The sequence below is a fragment of the Melospiza melodia genome, chromosome 5 (assembly GCF_035770615.1).
Source record: "Melospiza melodia melodia isolate bMelMel2 chromosome 5, bMelMel2.pri, whole genome shotgun sequence".
In the NCBI taxonomy this organism is placed as follows: domain Eukaryota; kingdom Metazoa; phylum Chordata; class Aves; order Passeriformes; family Passerellidae; genus Melospiza; species Melospiza melodia.
This window is the reverse complement of record NC_086198.1, coordinates 76,221,629-76,236,036: the sequence shown is the minus strand read 5'-3', so window position 1 is coordinate 76,236,036 and position 14,408 is coordinate 76,221,629. Positions and strand designations below refer to the sequence as shown.

Genomic DNA, 14,408 nt, shown 5'->3' with positions numbered 1-14,408 from the left:
AATATCCATTAAATATAGAGTAAATTCAAGAGGTGTGGCCATGTTGGGGTGGGCAGTCCTTGGCTGACTGAATGAAGTGGCTGCACAGTGCAAATAATGTTTCTTACAGCACATCTAGTGTAGAAGCACAGTGTGTAAATAAGCATCAGTGCCTCCTCTGCTCCAGTGTTTCACCTAAAAGATTCTTAAATCTTGGTTTTAGGTTGTGCCTAAACACCTAATTTCAGAATAGCTTCTGCATGAAAAAAAATATAGAATACTTCGAATTACATCATTGTTGGAAACTTGTGGTTTTATAACTCTTTCTAAAGTGTAATGAGCCGGTTTGTGTTATAGATATTTGGATCTTACTGAGAATATGATGGTCATGTTTTTCACATTGCAGTTTTTGTCCATATTCTGAAAGGAAAAATAATAGAACACCTTTTCTGGGTTTAAGACAAAAAGTAAAATAAAGCCAAATTCTTTCAGGCAGTGCATGGCTTTTATTTTCTACTTAATCATACCTTCAAAGCGAAAAATTACTTTTATGATAATTGTCACAACAGAGGTCTTTTTTTAATGCTGATATATTTCAAGTAGTGTAGTCAAACAATGACACAACTTTTCTATAAAAGTAGTCAGATAGTTTACATGCATTTTCACAGATGGCAGGGAACCAGCAAATAGTCTGTTAGTTATGTGATTTTGTCTAGTAGTATCCTGTTAGGGTTTAGATGTCCAAATTGTTTCATTTTTTTGTGGTGTCATGAAAGTACTTTCTGCCTGAAATAGTGTGTAAAATTAGATCACAATGTAAATTATAGGAGTAGTTATGAAATAGAAGTGGCCTATTTCATAATCTTTATTTTAACGTGGTGGATTTTGATCCGAATGCTTAATAATTTCCTGTTTGGGGGGAAAAAAAAGAACAACCCAAGAAACAGAACCAAAACAAACAAGCAAAAAAACCCCAAACTAAACAACCTTCTTCTAAAAAATGTCACCCAAACCAGAAAATCCAATGAACCCAAAAATAACAGCAAAAAAAGACAACCGCCAGAGAAATTTCCTTGAAAGATTCTTCCCTAAAACAGTTGTGTTTTGTGGAACAGAGGAAGTGTAAGCAATCTTATGATGCCCACGCAAACCTCACCTGAAAATTTCAATGAAACTGAAGAATCCTGTACATCAAGGAGTTAGGGACTTTTAGGTACCAAACAATTAGAAATTCTCAGTTGACAAATTCTTTGACGCTCAATGACAGTTCATGTAAAAAGTTTCATGTAATTGCAGTGACACAATGTATTATATTTTCAGTTAACACTGAGATTTATACCAAATACCAATGCACACTATTTTGGATGCAGAAAGGCCTCCTTTTGTACAGTATGCATGTAGTGCTTTGAGCTCCTGTGCCCATGGCTGCAGCAGTGAATACTCCATCTTGCCTTGTTGCTTGCTTTATCCATGTTCTGAGAAATCCTGGCTGTGTTGCAACACAACCTCTTTGTGCATCCTGTAATTTTATTCCTGGTCAGACTTGGTTAACCAAGCTTCTGCTGCAGTCTTTGCTGATTGACAGGGAATGTTGGTTATTCTTACCACCAACCATTCTGCAATCTCATAAGAAAATAAATTCACATGAATTTTCAGTAATTGGGGAGTCGCCCATTTTGGGTCTCTTCCTTTAGATGGAAATTCTGTGGCTTTGCTCTTAATGCAGACCCTGTCAGTGCTGTCCCAGAGGTGGCACTGGGTTTCAGTGGTGACCTCTACATGAACTGTACCTCAGGAATCTTGGTGTTTTGGATAAGGGCACTGCATTAATGTCAGATTGTGTTAGGAGCAATTGTTAACTTAGACCATTATGATGAATTTCCTGTCTGATTGAAAGAAGAACTGGCATATATAAAGTGCCAGTTTTGGTCATATTTATCCCTGAGAACAAGGTGAAGTGCTTGCCTGTTAAATAATGGTCAGTTTTGAATTTTTTTCTAAAAGCCAGGTTTGGTCTAGAAGTTGCAAAATTGCTTGATTATCTAAATTTTCATGTAGGAAGTACGAGATCCATGTTTAATATGAAGGCATATTGCCTATCATTAGCTATAAATGGCTCTCCCTTTGTGTCTGTGGGAGTGTATGCCCTTACAGAGGGAAATGCATTCTCTTCATTAATAGAATCCATCCTGTGTTTCTGACAGTGGAGAAAATGCTGCTGATATTTGAGTGCATACACATGTGATCAAGTTTCAAACAGTCATCTAAATACTTCTGGAATCATCATCAAAGTAATACTAGGATCAACCTAGTCTATGGGAATTTATTCCCTCTCTACAGGCTCTTTAATACTGGAAGCAATTCCTCACCAATTTTCTTGCTCACTTTTTCTGAACATTCTTAGGATTCTCTGAATGGCATGGTCAGGTTGATAGCTCTGCAAAGTCTTGTCTATTTTAGTGTCACATTTAAAAATTGGAAATATGTTCTGTACTGTCTTTTTAGTCCTTTATACTTGTTTTCTTTCTGTCCCACATTTCATTTTGTGTTGTATATTTTTATTTCAATTCTTAGGAGGCTGTTCTGTGGCCTATTCTGTGAAATAAAACATATCTGCTTGTTGGTTTAGAAGTAATGATGGTTTAGAGTAATCATATTGGTATAGAGTAACCATATTGCAGAACTTATTAACATGCTACCATAATTTATTTCCCACATAAACTCAATACCTCTACCAGTATCATTTTCATTGGTGGCCTTTGAACAGCTTCCATATTATTGATACTGAATAAAACTGGATAAAAAAAAGTTTTTTAAAATAAAAGTTAAAATAAAAATCTTTCTTTCTGATCTCTTGTATAATTTTTCTGCTTTTATGATCCAGCGTTGTTGCCTCTGATCTTTTCAGTGCTGCTTCTCTTGGGTCAAAGCTACTCAGCAAGTGCAAATACTGTTTGCATTGATTGTGGGTGTTTTTTGTGAGGGTTTAATTTTGGTTTCTTTTTTTTTTTCAGGCTAATAAATGTGATAAGCTTGATTTGCTGCTTTCATTCCCGGTATTTAACAAAGATAAAGTGTAGGAGACACTAAGTAGGAGAACATGTCATGCCAGTGCACCAGGCATCTGCAAACTGCCTGTCTTGCTGTTTGTCACCATTAAATCAACAGGAATTCAGTAACGTTCTGTTTCATTAGAAATTGTTCTACCCAGTGATTCTGGATTTAATTTGCAACTTTCAAAGAGATTCTTAGAAATTCCAGGGATGCTAATGGGTACTGTATCTTGTTTCTCTCTTGTTCCCAGAAATTTCTAGAAGCTCTGCCTGAGATCGTGGCTTTACAAGGCCCTGCTCCGTATGCTGAGTTTCAGTAAAAACTGTGGACTTAGTTTGAAATGTGGGCAAAGACAGAAAGGGAAATATAAAATTTCCATGAGCATCAGTTTTCTGCCATCATTAAAAGCTGAGACCTGTAGTTTTAGTTTTGAATTTCCTATAAAACAATTAGGATTTGTACAAAGGCTGATGTTTCCCTGACCCTTTTATGCATTATCTTCTGAGACAAGCTGTTGCTGTCAAATCAATGCTTCATGGATATAGTTGAGAAAACTATACTGGCATTCTGCATATAGAATGAATTTTCCTCTTATTTTATGAAGAAATGGAAGTGATCTGTAATGTTTTAGAGCTGTTTCTCTCCTGCAGTTCCTTTCAGGAACTTTCCTTTCTTGCAGTGGAAATTTGTTGTTAGGCTGTTTGTTCTCTGGTGTTTGCTTCCTGAAGAGCAGCACAGATTCTAACAACCATCTTACCTCCCTGGGTTGCTCTAGACCAGATTTCTGGAGATCTCTCATTAGGCTTTCAGAACTGCTCTCTTGTCCTCCTTCCATCCAGATAGCCTTGTCTGTCTCGTCTTTGGTGCTGACAGCTTGTCCAAAGCAGCTCTTGCCATCCAGAACACATTCTGTCTATTTGCATCCTCAGTTTTACAGTGGCCATGCTGTGCTTGTCCATGAAGTGTGGACATGGGGTGGAATGTTTGTCTCTCTTTAGGCACTGCATATTTTTGAACTGTGCTTTCTAATGCTTTCTTCTAAATATTGGTATAGGCAACACTGAATGTGGAGATGACTTGGGTCAATCAGTGGCCCATACCTCTTGGGTAATGGAGTTCAAATTTCTCTTTTTTTTCATAAAGAAGACAGTTTGGGTGTCACCATGACATGGGGCACAGGTCACACATCAGTTGTTAACAAATTAGCGTCAGAGTTCTGTATGTCCAGTGGAAAAAACCAAATGCTTAGACAAGTTGTTTGAGAGATAGAGCAGCTATCTCCAGGCAAGCATTTTCTGTACCTGAGAAAATGAAAATCCAGTGGCTGTAGCCTTTACCAAAGGATTAGAGAATAAAAATGAAAAACTTTAACATTAGAGAATCTCTGATGCAGCTGCTTTTGTCCACCAGAACTTACTGTACTTAGACTTGCTTGTTATATTTTTATTTGTATAACTTTTTGTCTGGCTTATATGACAAATGTTATAGATGTAAATATGCTAACTTGTATCTGATTACAGTTAACCTTAATTACTTTAAAATGGCTCATAATAAACTGTTAATCTGGTGTATACAGAACATATACAAGATGGCTTTTTACTATAACATCTGTTAGGTGTAACGTAGTAGCTGCAAGAAATAGCTTTTCTGTTGTTAAAAAAATACAAAGCAAAACAAAAACCCAAAGCAAAATAATTAAAAACCAAAACAAAACAGAAACAAAAATACCCATGAGCTGAGTTCTTGACCCTTTACAAGTATTCTGTGCCCAGACTGCCATGCAGGTGGGACTGGTATCATGTTTCTTTTGTGGTGAGAAAAAGAAACTTGATCAACTTTTGTGACTTCAGATATAATTCAGCTAGACTGTTTGGCTGCTATTTGATTTACTGCTTAATGGTGGATATTCCCTGGTGGAGACCTGTTTTCTCCTTTATATTAACCTCCTGTGAATCACATTAAAAAAAAATCTGCAATAGATTTTTTTTTTAATCTGAAAGAGGAAAAAGTAGCATTTTCCAGGTTATGTTTTTGTTTTGTTTTTGGTTGCTTTGTAGCCTCTATACCTCTAAAGGTTCTGCAAGTTACTGCTTGATTGCAGATATATCTTAATTTTCTTTTGCCAGGGAGAACTGGTGACTGCATCAAAGGCAATAATTGAGAAAGAATATCAACCCAAAGTCATAGTGAGCACAACAGGACCAAATCCCTTCAATAAACTCACTGATCGAGAACTGGAAGAATATCGCAAAGAAGTAGAAAGAAAGCAGAAGGGACCAGAAGGTTGGTTCTCTGTGTGTGTTTTTTCTGCAATAGACTGTAATACCAGCAAGTTTCTTAGTAATTGGAAGGTGGGTTACCTGCAAAGGCCATGGATAAATTACCCAGCTTTTGCATGTTTCAGTTTCCCCAGTGTGAATTAGAAATTTGAAAAGTATTTTAGAGATAAAATGTGTGATCTAAGTGTTTTAATGTGTTCTGTAAAATGCATAGATCTCACTCAAAAATTGTCCTTGTAGACAAACTGGGCAGTAGGGCCAGTTACTCCTGCTGGTAGGAAGTTGAAAGCTTCCATCAAAAAGGTGTTTTGGTACTGGTTTTGTTCTGCTTTGTTTCCCTTGCCCTAGAGCCTAGGCTAAGGTCGGGGAATGATGGTACATTGTAGCAGCAACACTGCAGGTTTTTAAGTCCTTGAAATCTATGGATTTGAGAAATACATTGAATGGAGAAGATACAGAATAACATTGATTGTTGCTTGGAAATGTGACATCTTGTGGGGACTTCTACCAAAATGGACTTTTTCAATTATTCTAGAATTATGACAGATTTGTGCTATAAAAAGAGGCCGTTGCTGCCTCTGAAGTGGTTCTCCTGCTTTACTTTTGAATAATTTTAAGGGGTGATACTTAGAATACTTACCTGTTTTGAGGTTTTGAATATGAGTGATGCAAGAGTCCAAAGTGCTGTTTCTTTCGCAGTGTGTGTTCCCTGCAGTTGCTTTTTGAGACCACAATGTAGGAACCCTTGTGTTTGGTTTATGAAGTACTGAGTGGGATGGGGTGGGGGGGGATGCTGTGCTGTCATGCCTGTTTAACTGCATACCTTTGTTCTCTCAGTAACAATGCCACATCCTTCTTAGATAAGGTATCAAAATATGGAGAGACTGTGTTACTGAGACAGACACCAGCTGGGGAACAGAGTGCAGTGCTTAGAAATCAGACCATCAGTGAGCCAAACACGTCAGATAAAAAGTCTCTGGATTTGAAAGGCAGATCAAACACCTTTCAAGGAGCAGATACGAAGACTTTACAGGATCGTGACGTATCATCACTGTCTAAGTCTTTAGATAATGTTCAGTTTGCTGCTGCATGGGTTTCTTGTCAGACCATGCAGCAAAGCATCCCACATCTAAATGGAGAAGAGCCAGATGGGCAGAAGTCCTCCCATAAGGAATTTCATACTGCAGTGATCAAAGCATTAAGGTCCGATCCTGACCTTTTGGCTGAGGCCTCAGGTATTACTAACATGGTACAGCTGTGCTTGCAATCCAAGGAACCACCTCTTTATCTACAACATGTGGAGATTCTGTCAGTTGACTCTCATCTTTGGGACTGATTGCACTTCAATTGTGTAGGTGAACTGGATGGAACAACGCTTTAGTGTTGTTCCTAATATAGTGTACTCTATTAATGTTTTCCTTTGGATCTAGGGCTATTTAAAGCTGGAAGCAAGGGGAATTCTCCTTACTAATAACAAATAACTCAAACCACTGTGAAATCTGTTTGGAATCATATAATTACTGCATGTTTTTCTAATTACTGTGCAGTCTTCTTTTCTTTCGGGATGCAATTTTGTTTACTCCAAATTTCAGCAATACAAAGCAAGCAAAAGAGAGTTATCTTGTGTAGGCCTGGTAGCATATCCCCTCCTCCATATTTTTTTATATATTCCTTGTGGTTTTTCTTCACAAGTTTTCTTTATAACAGCAGCATAAACCAATTCCTAAATGATTTCATTAATCATGCCTGCTTAAAGAAAAACGAAAACCCTCCCAAAAGAACTACAGAGCACAACAGCAACTTAAACAGTTTTGTTAATATCAAACTGTCGCTTAATTTTCTTTTGCTTGTTTTGGTATTATTTAATATCCTGGCAGAATTTTGATTCAGAAAAATGTATTGATATCTTTTGTGCATGGAGCAAAAGGACACTTGTTTTCTTACATGCAGAGAGGTTTTCTTTGCCTTTTTAATTTCCCTTTGCCTACCCCTGCAGAGCCTTCAGAAGATGGCAGGCCACAGAAAGAGAAGAGCCCCCCTGACCCCAGTTCAGCTCGCACTCCTCCCAGCACGCCAATTAAAATAGAGGAAGGTACGTTCTGCTCCCTGGGGGCTGGGGGAGCCAGGAACTGCATCCATGACTGATGCATGGAGTACATGAACTAGAGCTAATACCAGTCAGTGACTTCTTGTATTTCATTGTTGTACTACCTACAAGGTACTCCACTGAACTGTGAGTCTAACAGGTTTGTTTACAATAATAAAGAAGTGTGCATTAATATAAAGACAAATTTCCATCTCTTCAGAATTGTCATCTCTTGGTGTTTCTCAACTGATTTACCTTTTTGTACATTTTCTGCGAGGTAATTGCTCTTATTAAATGAAATAGTGTCTGATGGTGAACCAGACACATATCTAGATACTTTGGTAAATCTTCTTCACTGATTGCACATTTCTTAAACATTATTGTACTTGGATTACACCTCAGTAAATATTTTTCTTACTCAATTTGAATGTAAATTTGCTTATTTGCTCACCTTATCTCATAGTTTTAACTAAAGTGAGAGCAGGGCTGCTGAAGTTGCTAATTCCCTAAAAAAGGGATAAAATTATAATCTTGATCGGGTGTAATCCAATTATTGTCTTGTTTCCCTTACCTTGTACATTGGATATATCACGTGTCTGTTAGTCTGCCATTCACTACTTCATCTCATTCTGTTTTCTACAAGAATGGTTGCAACCATTCTTCTAACGTAACACAATGGCTGTGATGAATGCATAGATTCTCTACTTGTGCTTTTTTCTTCTTGTGGCTGCGTTACAAACAGGAGATGGATATGCTAAAGAATACCTGTTACCATAGTAAGTATCATTCCATACTCTGACCTGCTTTTGTGCTTTGCTTCACTCTTGCATCTTTGTTTACTAAGATTTTTTTTTTTTTTTTTGGTTTTGCTTTTTTTAAAAAAGCAGGCTTTTTCAGTTGAGATGTTGAGTTCTTTAGTTCTCAATTCCATGTAATTCCAGGCAGTTGCAGTTCTCATGTTAAAGCACACTCCCCCTTTGAGACAGACTGTGAAAGTCACCTTCTGTGTTTCCATATCTGTGTGTCCGATTCCTCAGTTTAAAAAGGAATAGTCTGAAGCTGCCTGGCAGATATAGCTGAAACAGCCCTGGGAGTTTCTGCCCCAATAGTTTGCTGCTGCCCACACAGCTTGGGCCAGGTAACAAAATGGAAGAGTTCCTAATCTATTCCAGAGCAAAATCCACTGATATGCATTTAAATTTACCCAGCAGACTTCTGCATGGAAATGGATATGGGACTACTCCTATGTTTTATGTTAACTGTAGGGAATTCAAATTCCAGCCAAGGAATAACAGCAAGTATTTGGTGGCAGCAACTTCTACAGCTGTTTTGGCTAGCTCTGCAGGACTCCTTCGGATTATACTTTAAAGGAATAAGGATGTTTGTATGTCCTGTTATATCCAAAAGTCAGTGTGTTTGTCATAGGTGTGAAAGTCAAACTATATTGTAGACACCTGTGATGTTACTGATCAAGTTCTAAAACCTGGAAGTTCTTTTAAACAGGGAATTGTGTTTGACAAACTCTTCTAGTTGTAAAAGTTTTCCAGGACAAACATACAAAGCTTATTTTAGAGAATAACTGGAAGTTTGTATCGTGGTGACTTTGGTTGGGAGAGGTTCTATTGAATGGCTATGTTGTCAGTATACAACCTCTTCTCAACTTTCATTCATCATATTCTTTCTATTTAAGTATAGCTGAAATCAGTTAAGTGTTTTTTAACTCAGTGATAGCCTAGTTTGTATGTTTGTCCACATTGTTGTGTTGAAAAAAAAAAAAAAAAAAAAAGCCAAAACCCCATAAACATTTATTTTCATAAATAATGTGAATTGTAAACACACACCAGTATTGATGTTATGCTTTAAACTCTTAAGCCACAGTATGTATATATATATAAAAAATAAAATGAGAGCATACATGTAAATGTGATTATCTTAAAAAAAAGTTTAAAATGTTGAGGTGCTGCCGAGTTCTTAAACTGTAAATAGGTTTTCCAGCAAAAAATATATTTTTAAACATTTCTAGTTATGTTACTGAAATCCATCCAGTAGAGTAGCAGGGCTTTTACATGTTGTGTGCTGGATTAATTGAATGTGGAATTTGTAAATCTTCTGAATTCTAGTAAAATATTGCCCTTGGCAAACTAGATAAACAGATGTTTGCTTGATTCCAGCATCACATTAATCTGTTTATTAAGGATGATGGGATCTTGACTAACTGGGAAGGATGGCAGTCCTGACTTAATGAGTTACAAATCCATTTATATTTATTCAATGCTCAAGCCAGCTGGCAAATGCTGTTTGAATGCCTGTAGCTTCCTATTCTTTAATTTGAAGAATCTCTAAACCCTTTTATAAGATTTCACAACTACCTTTTAAACTTAATTTAAAAATATAGAATAAACCTGACAGTCCAATATGGTGTCCATTCTAAAAATTGGGCCAACTAATGAATAGAATATAATATTTTTACTTGGAAGGGACTTACAGTGACCATCTAGTCCAATTGCCTGACCCAATTCATGACCAAAAGTTAAAGCTAATTGTCCCAATGCCTCTTGAACACTGACAGGCCTGGGGCCTTGGGCAGCTCTCAGTAAGAAGGAAGCCTATTTCAATGTCTGACCACCCTCTCGGTGAAGAAATGCTTCCCAAAATCCAGTCTGAACTCCTCTGGGGCAGCTTTGAGCCATTCCCACACATCCTGCCACTGGATCCCAGGGAGGAGAACTCAGCAATGTGCTCAGTTAATTCCTGAAAAGTCAAATCCAAAAGCAGGGTAGTGGTAGTGAAGAACTGTGACTGGTGTTTCTTATTAATGTGTGTCTGCCATACACAGACAGGCCAAACTACAGCTTCAGGAGGCAACTTGTACTGTACATAACTGCTTTCTCTTTTTGCTCTGATTTAAATCCTGCCTGCATTATAACTTTTAAATGCTAACTTGTGCATTCTGAGTGAATACTAGTGTGTGGTGCTTATTTAACCTATTAGAAGTTCATGGTGCTCTAGGCAAAACATGTTTATTTCCTAGCAGGTATTCACAGAACAGAGCCCTCTAAAATATATCAGAGAATTATTAATCCCATCTGGCAGAAGTAAAAAGAGCACTGTCATTTTTATAGGAAAAATGTGAAAGTATCAAGTATTTTCTGTAATTTCTTGTGAAAGCCTTCAGTCTTTTCAAATTAAAACAAACAAGACCTCGAAAGGAGGAAAAAATAGTTGCCTTTCATTTGTGCCTCACAATGAGCACGGCCTGGATTTTGCTCTAAATTCCTCCTTATGTAACCTCAGTGGGGATGGATGTGGCCCAGCTCCCAGGACCCTGCTGGCTGCAGGCACGGACAGCAGTGCAGGGAACCCCACAGAGTGCTCCTTGTTCAGCCCATGCCCTGAGAGCAGCCCTAAACTGAGCATCCTAAAGCAGCACAGCCAGGAGTGGGGACTGTTCCAGTTGAGGGAGGAGTGGTTCAGTTCCCCTTTGGACACACAGCCACCACTGGACTCTTGATGTTCCCTTTTACAGGGTGAGTTTGGCTCTTGACATCACATACAATAAACAAAACAAGCTGTATTGCATAACCTGCTGAGCTCATTTACTTTGATAAACTACATGGATCTTACTTATAGGAATCCATAATATGTACTCATATCTTGCAAAAAAAAAGTGAAGCCTTTGTGATAGGAAGTTACATTTTGAAACAATGTCTGTTAGATCTCATGGAAGAATGTTATGAAAATCTCTTCATTGGGATTGTAAATTGGCAAACCAACAATTTAGAAATTAATGGATTTGCATATATAGGATCACTGCAAATCAGCAATTAGTTTTATCTCTCCAAAAGAAATAAGAATTAAAGTATTGAATTGCAAAACACTCTACTGAATGCCAGTGAAAACTGTAGGTTTAATTCCTGTTTTATTGTACAAAAGCATTGTGTTGCCTGCAAATATCACGAGTAAAACGGGGCGAGGTCTGAACAGTTACTTTCTTGCTGATGCAATTCAGCTTTATCTGTTCTGTGTGAAGAAGCTTAAAAACAAACAGACCTTTGGAATATCTTATTTCTTCTGTGCCCAAAGCTGGAGAACAGCCCTATTACAAAGGCTCTCATGCAAAGTAAATATATTAGTTTCTTGTAGAGCGCGCTCACCATCCACTTGCCTCGCCTGCCCTGCTCCAGGGACACTTTTGTAAACTGACTGTTGCTGTCTGTCCGTCCACCAGAGACACGGCAGGACCAGACCTACAGAGATGACAGTGATGCTGCAACCTTCAAGCAAACCCTCCCAGATCTCACCCCCGATGAGCCTTCGGAAGCACTCGGCTTCCCTCCCTTAGGGAAGGAGGAAGGGAGATGTGATCATGACGTGCCCAAAAGCCAGACGGAACCACCTGCAGTGGAAAATAAAGAACCCCAGTCCCAACCCACTGAAGAGCCAGCAACACCAACGGCTGAGGAGGGGACAGCAGCTGATGCAGGTAGTGATGAATCTCCAGGGAAGTCCCCATCGAAAAAGAAAAAGAAGTTCCGCACTCCTTCCTTCCTGAAGAAGAGCAAAAAGAAGAGTGACTCCTAAAGGCCAACCCACTGCAGAAACACTGTCATATTTTAAAATCCATTAACCACTAGAATGTACCAGATCGTACTGAGTGTTTTGTCTTACTATGTAAATGAATGCCACAATTAATCCAACCAGCCCCTCAAGTTATGGCTTGATTGTTTAGGGTTATAACCAGAAACTCATGTCCAAAAAGGTGCTAATCCTGTGTGTTCAGCAGCTGCCACAGATCTGAGCCCTAGTTTGTAATCAAATGTAAATGACTTCCATGTGGAAGGCATTGATTCACTATTTTTAATTTAAAGCCTGCACTGCTTTGCAAAAGAATATAAAAAACTCACAATTAAAAATAAAACACCCATTGCTTACCACAAGAAGTGTTCTTTCCAATATTCTGTTCCAAGTCACAGGTAAATTTCTTAAATTTTGATTTTTAGAGAGGATACTTTTGCAGTGGTGTTCTCAAGGGGGGTGAATTCTTGAACTGACATGTAAACTTCTGCAAGCTTGTGAATACAGGTTGTGGTTTGGCCAAGCTTTGAGGCTCTCCATTGCTTCCTCTCTTTCTCCCTTCTCACTGTTGTTACAAAATGAAAGTGTTTTTCACTTTGTTTTATTTTATAACTGGCTGGTGAAATCAGTCTTTGTCTAGGACTGAAATGTCCGTGGTGTGTTCCGCTCATGTTGTGTGTTCAAAGAGCCTGATCTTGGCCTGTTTTTTTTTCTTTCTAGTGAATTACAGTTTAAGGGAAATCTGTCTTTGCTCTTTCCTCAGTGAGTCATGTGGTGATTTGGCTGTTAGAAAAGGTTAAAAAGTGACTGAAGTGAAAGCTGGTGGTGTGGAGCATGGGCAGGTGTGTTTTGGGCCTTAGCACAGTTTTTTCATTCTTTTAAAAATCCCTTTGTTGCACATGCAGTCTTGCTGTGCATGAACCCCACGTGCAGCCTTTTGTGTTTGTTCCTTCCCACTGACAAAAATGTAAATGCATTACACTGAGTATTTCACCTTGTTTTATAGTAATTATATTTTCACTTACAAAAGCTGGCATTTCTTTAAATCTTTTTGTTGTTGTTGCCAGCGGTCAAGTGCAGAAATCCTGTGTAACCTTAAGGTGTATTTTCACCGTTTGCTATAAATGTTTGTTCAATGTGCAGCATGGCAAATCACTCTCGCCACTGAGTTCACTATTTCCCACTTATTGCCATGCTTGTGTCTCTCACTAATTACAAAAGTAGTTTAAGATCAGGCAGGTCAAGCTTGTGGAATTCTCTGGAAAGCGGGCGCCGTTCCCCGGCCCAGGGCCGGCGGGGCAGTGACCATTCTGGTTTCCAGAATTTGCATTTTGGGTTCAACAGCAGCAAACCCCAACACCCCGCGGGGGTGAGGGCAACACACTGACTCACAGTAAGTGTCTGTAACACAACAGAACATGGATGTAACCTTTTAGGACAATATTAAATGTTGCAATTGGTAACCTAGCAGAGAACTAATGCCTTACATTGATGCAGCAGAAAGCGCGGAGGGCCGGCTGCGTGGAGCGGCTCTGGGCGGGCAGAGCAGGGTCCGTGCCGGCGGGGAGGTGCCGATCCTCGGGCTGGTTTTGAGCGGCCAAGGGGAACAGCTGGAAGTGGAATTGAGCTGTCAGTGTTCAGGTGAGAACTGAGGGGTCGAGGTGGCCGCTGGGGCCGTGGGAAAGGTGACAGGGCCGGTGTGGGCCAGAGCAGGCGGGCGCTGGGCAGGAGCCCCTGGACAGCAGCACACAGGCAGGACTGCATGGCACGAATGGCTTTCAGCTTCTGCTCTAACATTGTATGTCCTTGTACACTAGGAAGCAAACAACACTTATTTTGCTAAATTGTGTTTTATTGCAGGGTCGTAACTAAATGACTAATTGCTGTATGTTTCAGTTCTTTACTGAAGTCCCTCCATTTATCTTGACCACATATGCAATGACTCTTAATTTCTAATTTTGTAGTCTGTTCTTTTAGTTCTTTGTATTACAATATGAAATGTAGTCATGTATGGTATGGTTACACACTTTGGGGCAGAATAAAGTCCTGTATTTTTCTTTCTTTCTTGTATCATTAAGTTCTACTCACAAATAAAACTCTTGAAAAAAAAAAATCATGCTCTGCTTTCAAAACTTGTACACTTTTATTCTGTAGCCTCATTTGCTTAGATTTCTTTTAATGATTAAGGTGTTGACTAGTGATGGCATTCCTTCCCAGAAAATATTCCAATTGGCTGTGGCAGGGCTCCCTTCCCAGAGATTCCCAGCTCAGCAGTGGGCAGAGCCTGGTGCTGGCTCCTTCCCCCACCCATGAGCTGGGTCAGCACGGCACTGCCATCCATGGCTGGCTCCCTCAAGGAGGCCTTTGGCACCTTGGGTAAAATCCTGGCCCCTTTGTGCCTCAGCCAGACAGGGATGTTCAGTTCAGAGGGGGTA

The 14,408-nt window shown here is 39.1% G+C and overlaps 1 protein-coding gene across 17 annotated transcripts in view; it reads left to right on the top strand.

The window, feature by feature from the left end:
• ADD1 (adducin 1) overlaps positions 1-14,086 on the top strand; it is a 64,373-nt gene extending 50,287 nt beyond the window's left edge. For 7 of the 17 annotated variants that reach the window (XM_063157470.1, XM_063157469.1, XM_063157474.1 and 4 more), the window contains 4 exons: positions 5,160-5,316; positions 6,173-6,547; positions 7,309-7,404; positions 11,627-14,086. In XM_063157470.1, coding sequence (XP_063013540.1) covers positions 5,160-5,316; positions 6,173-6,547; positions 7,309-7,404; positions 11,627-11,979 — 981 coding nt within the window. In that variant the 3' untranslated portion in view covers positions 11,980-14,086. Of the gene's footprint in view, positions 1-5,159; positions 5,317-6,172; positions 6,548-7,308; positions 7,405-8,140; positions 8,176-10,692; positions 10,926-11,626 lie in introns of those variants that run through there. The other 10 variants (XM_063157478.1, XM_063157479.1, XM_063157480.1 and 7 more) reach the window with 4 other exon arrangements.
• Positions 14,087-14,408: the final 322 nt, after the last annotated feature.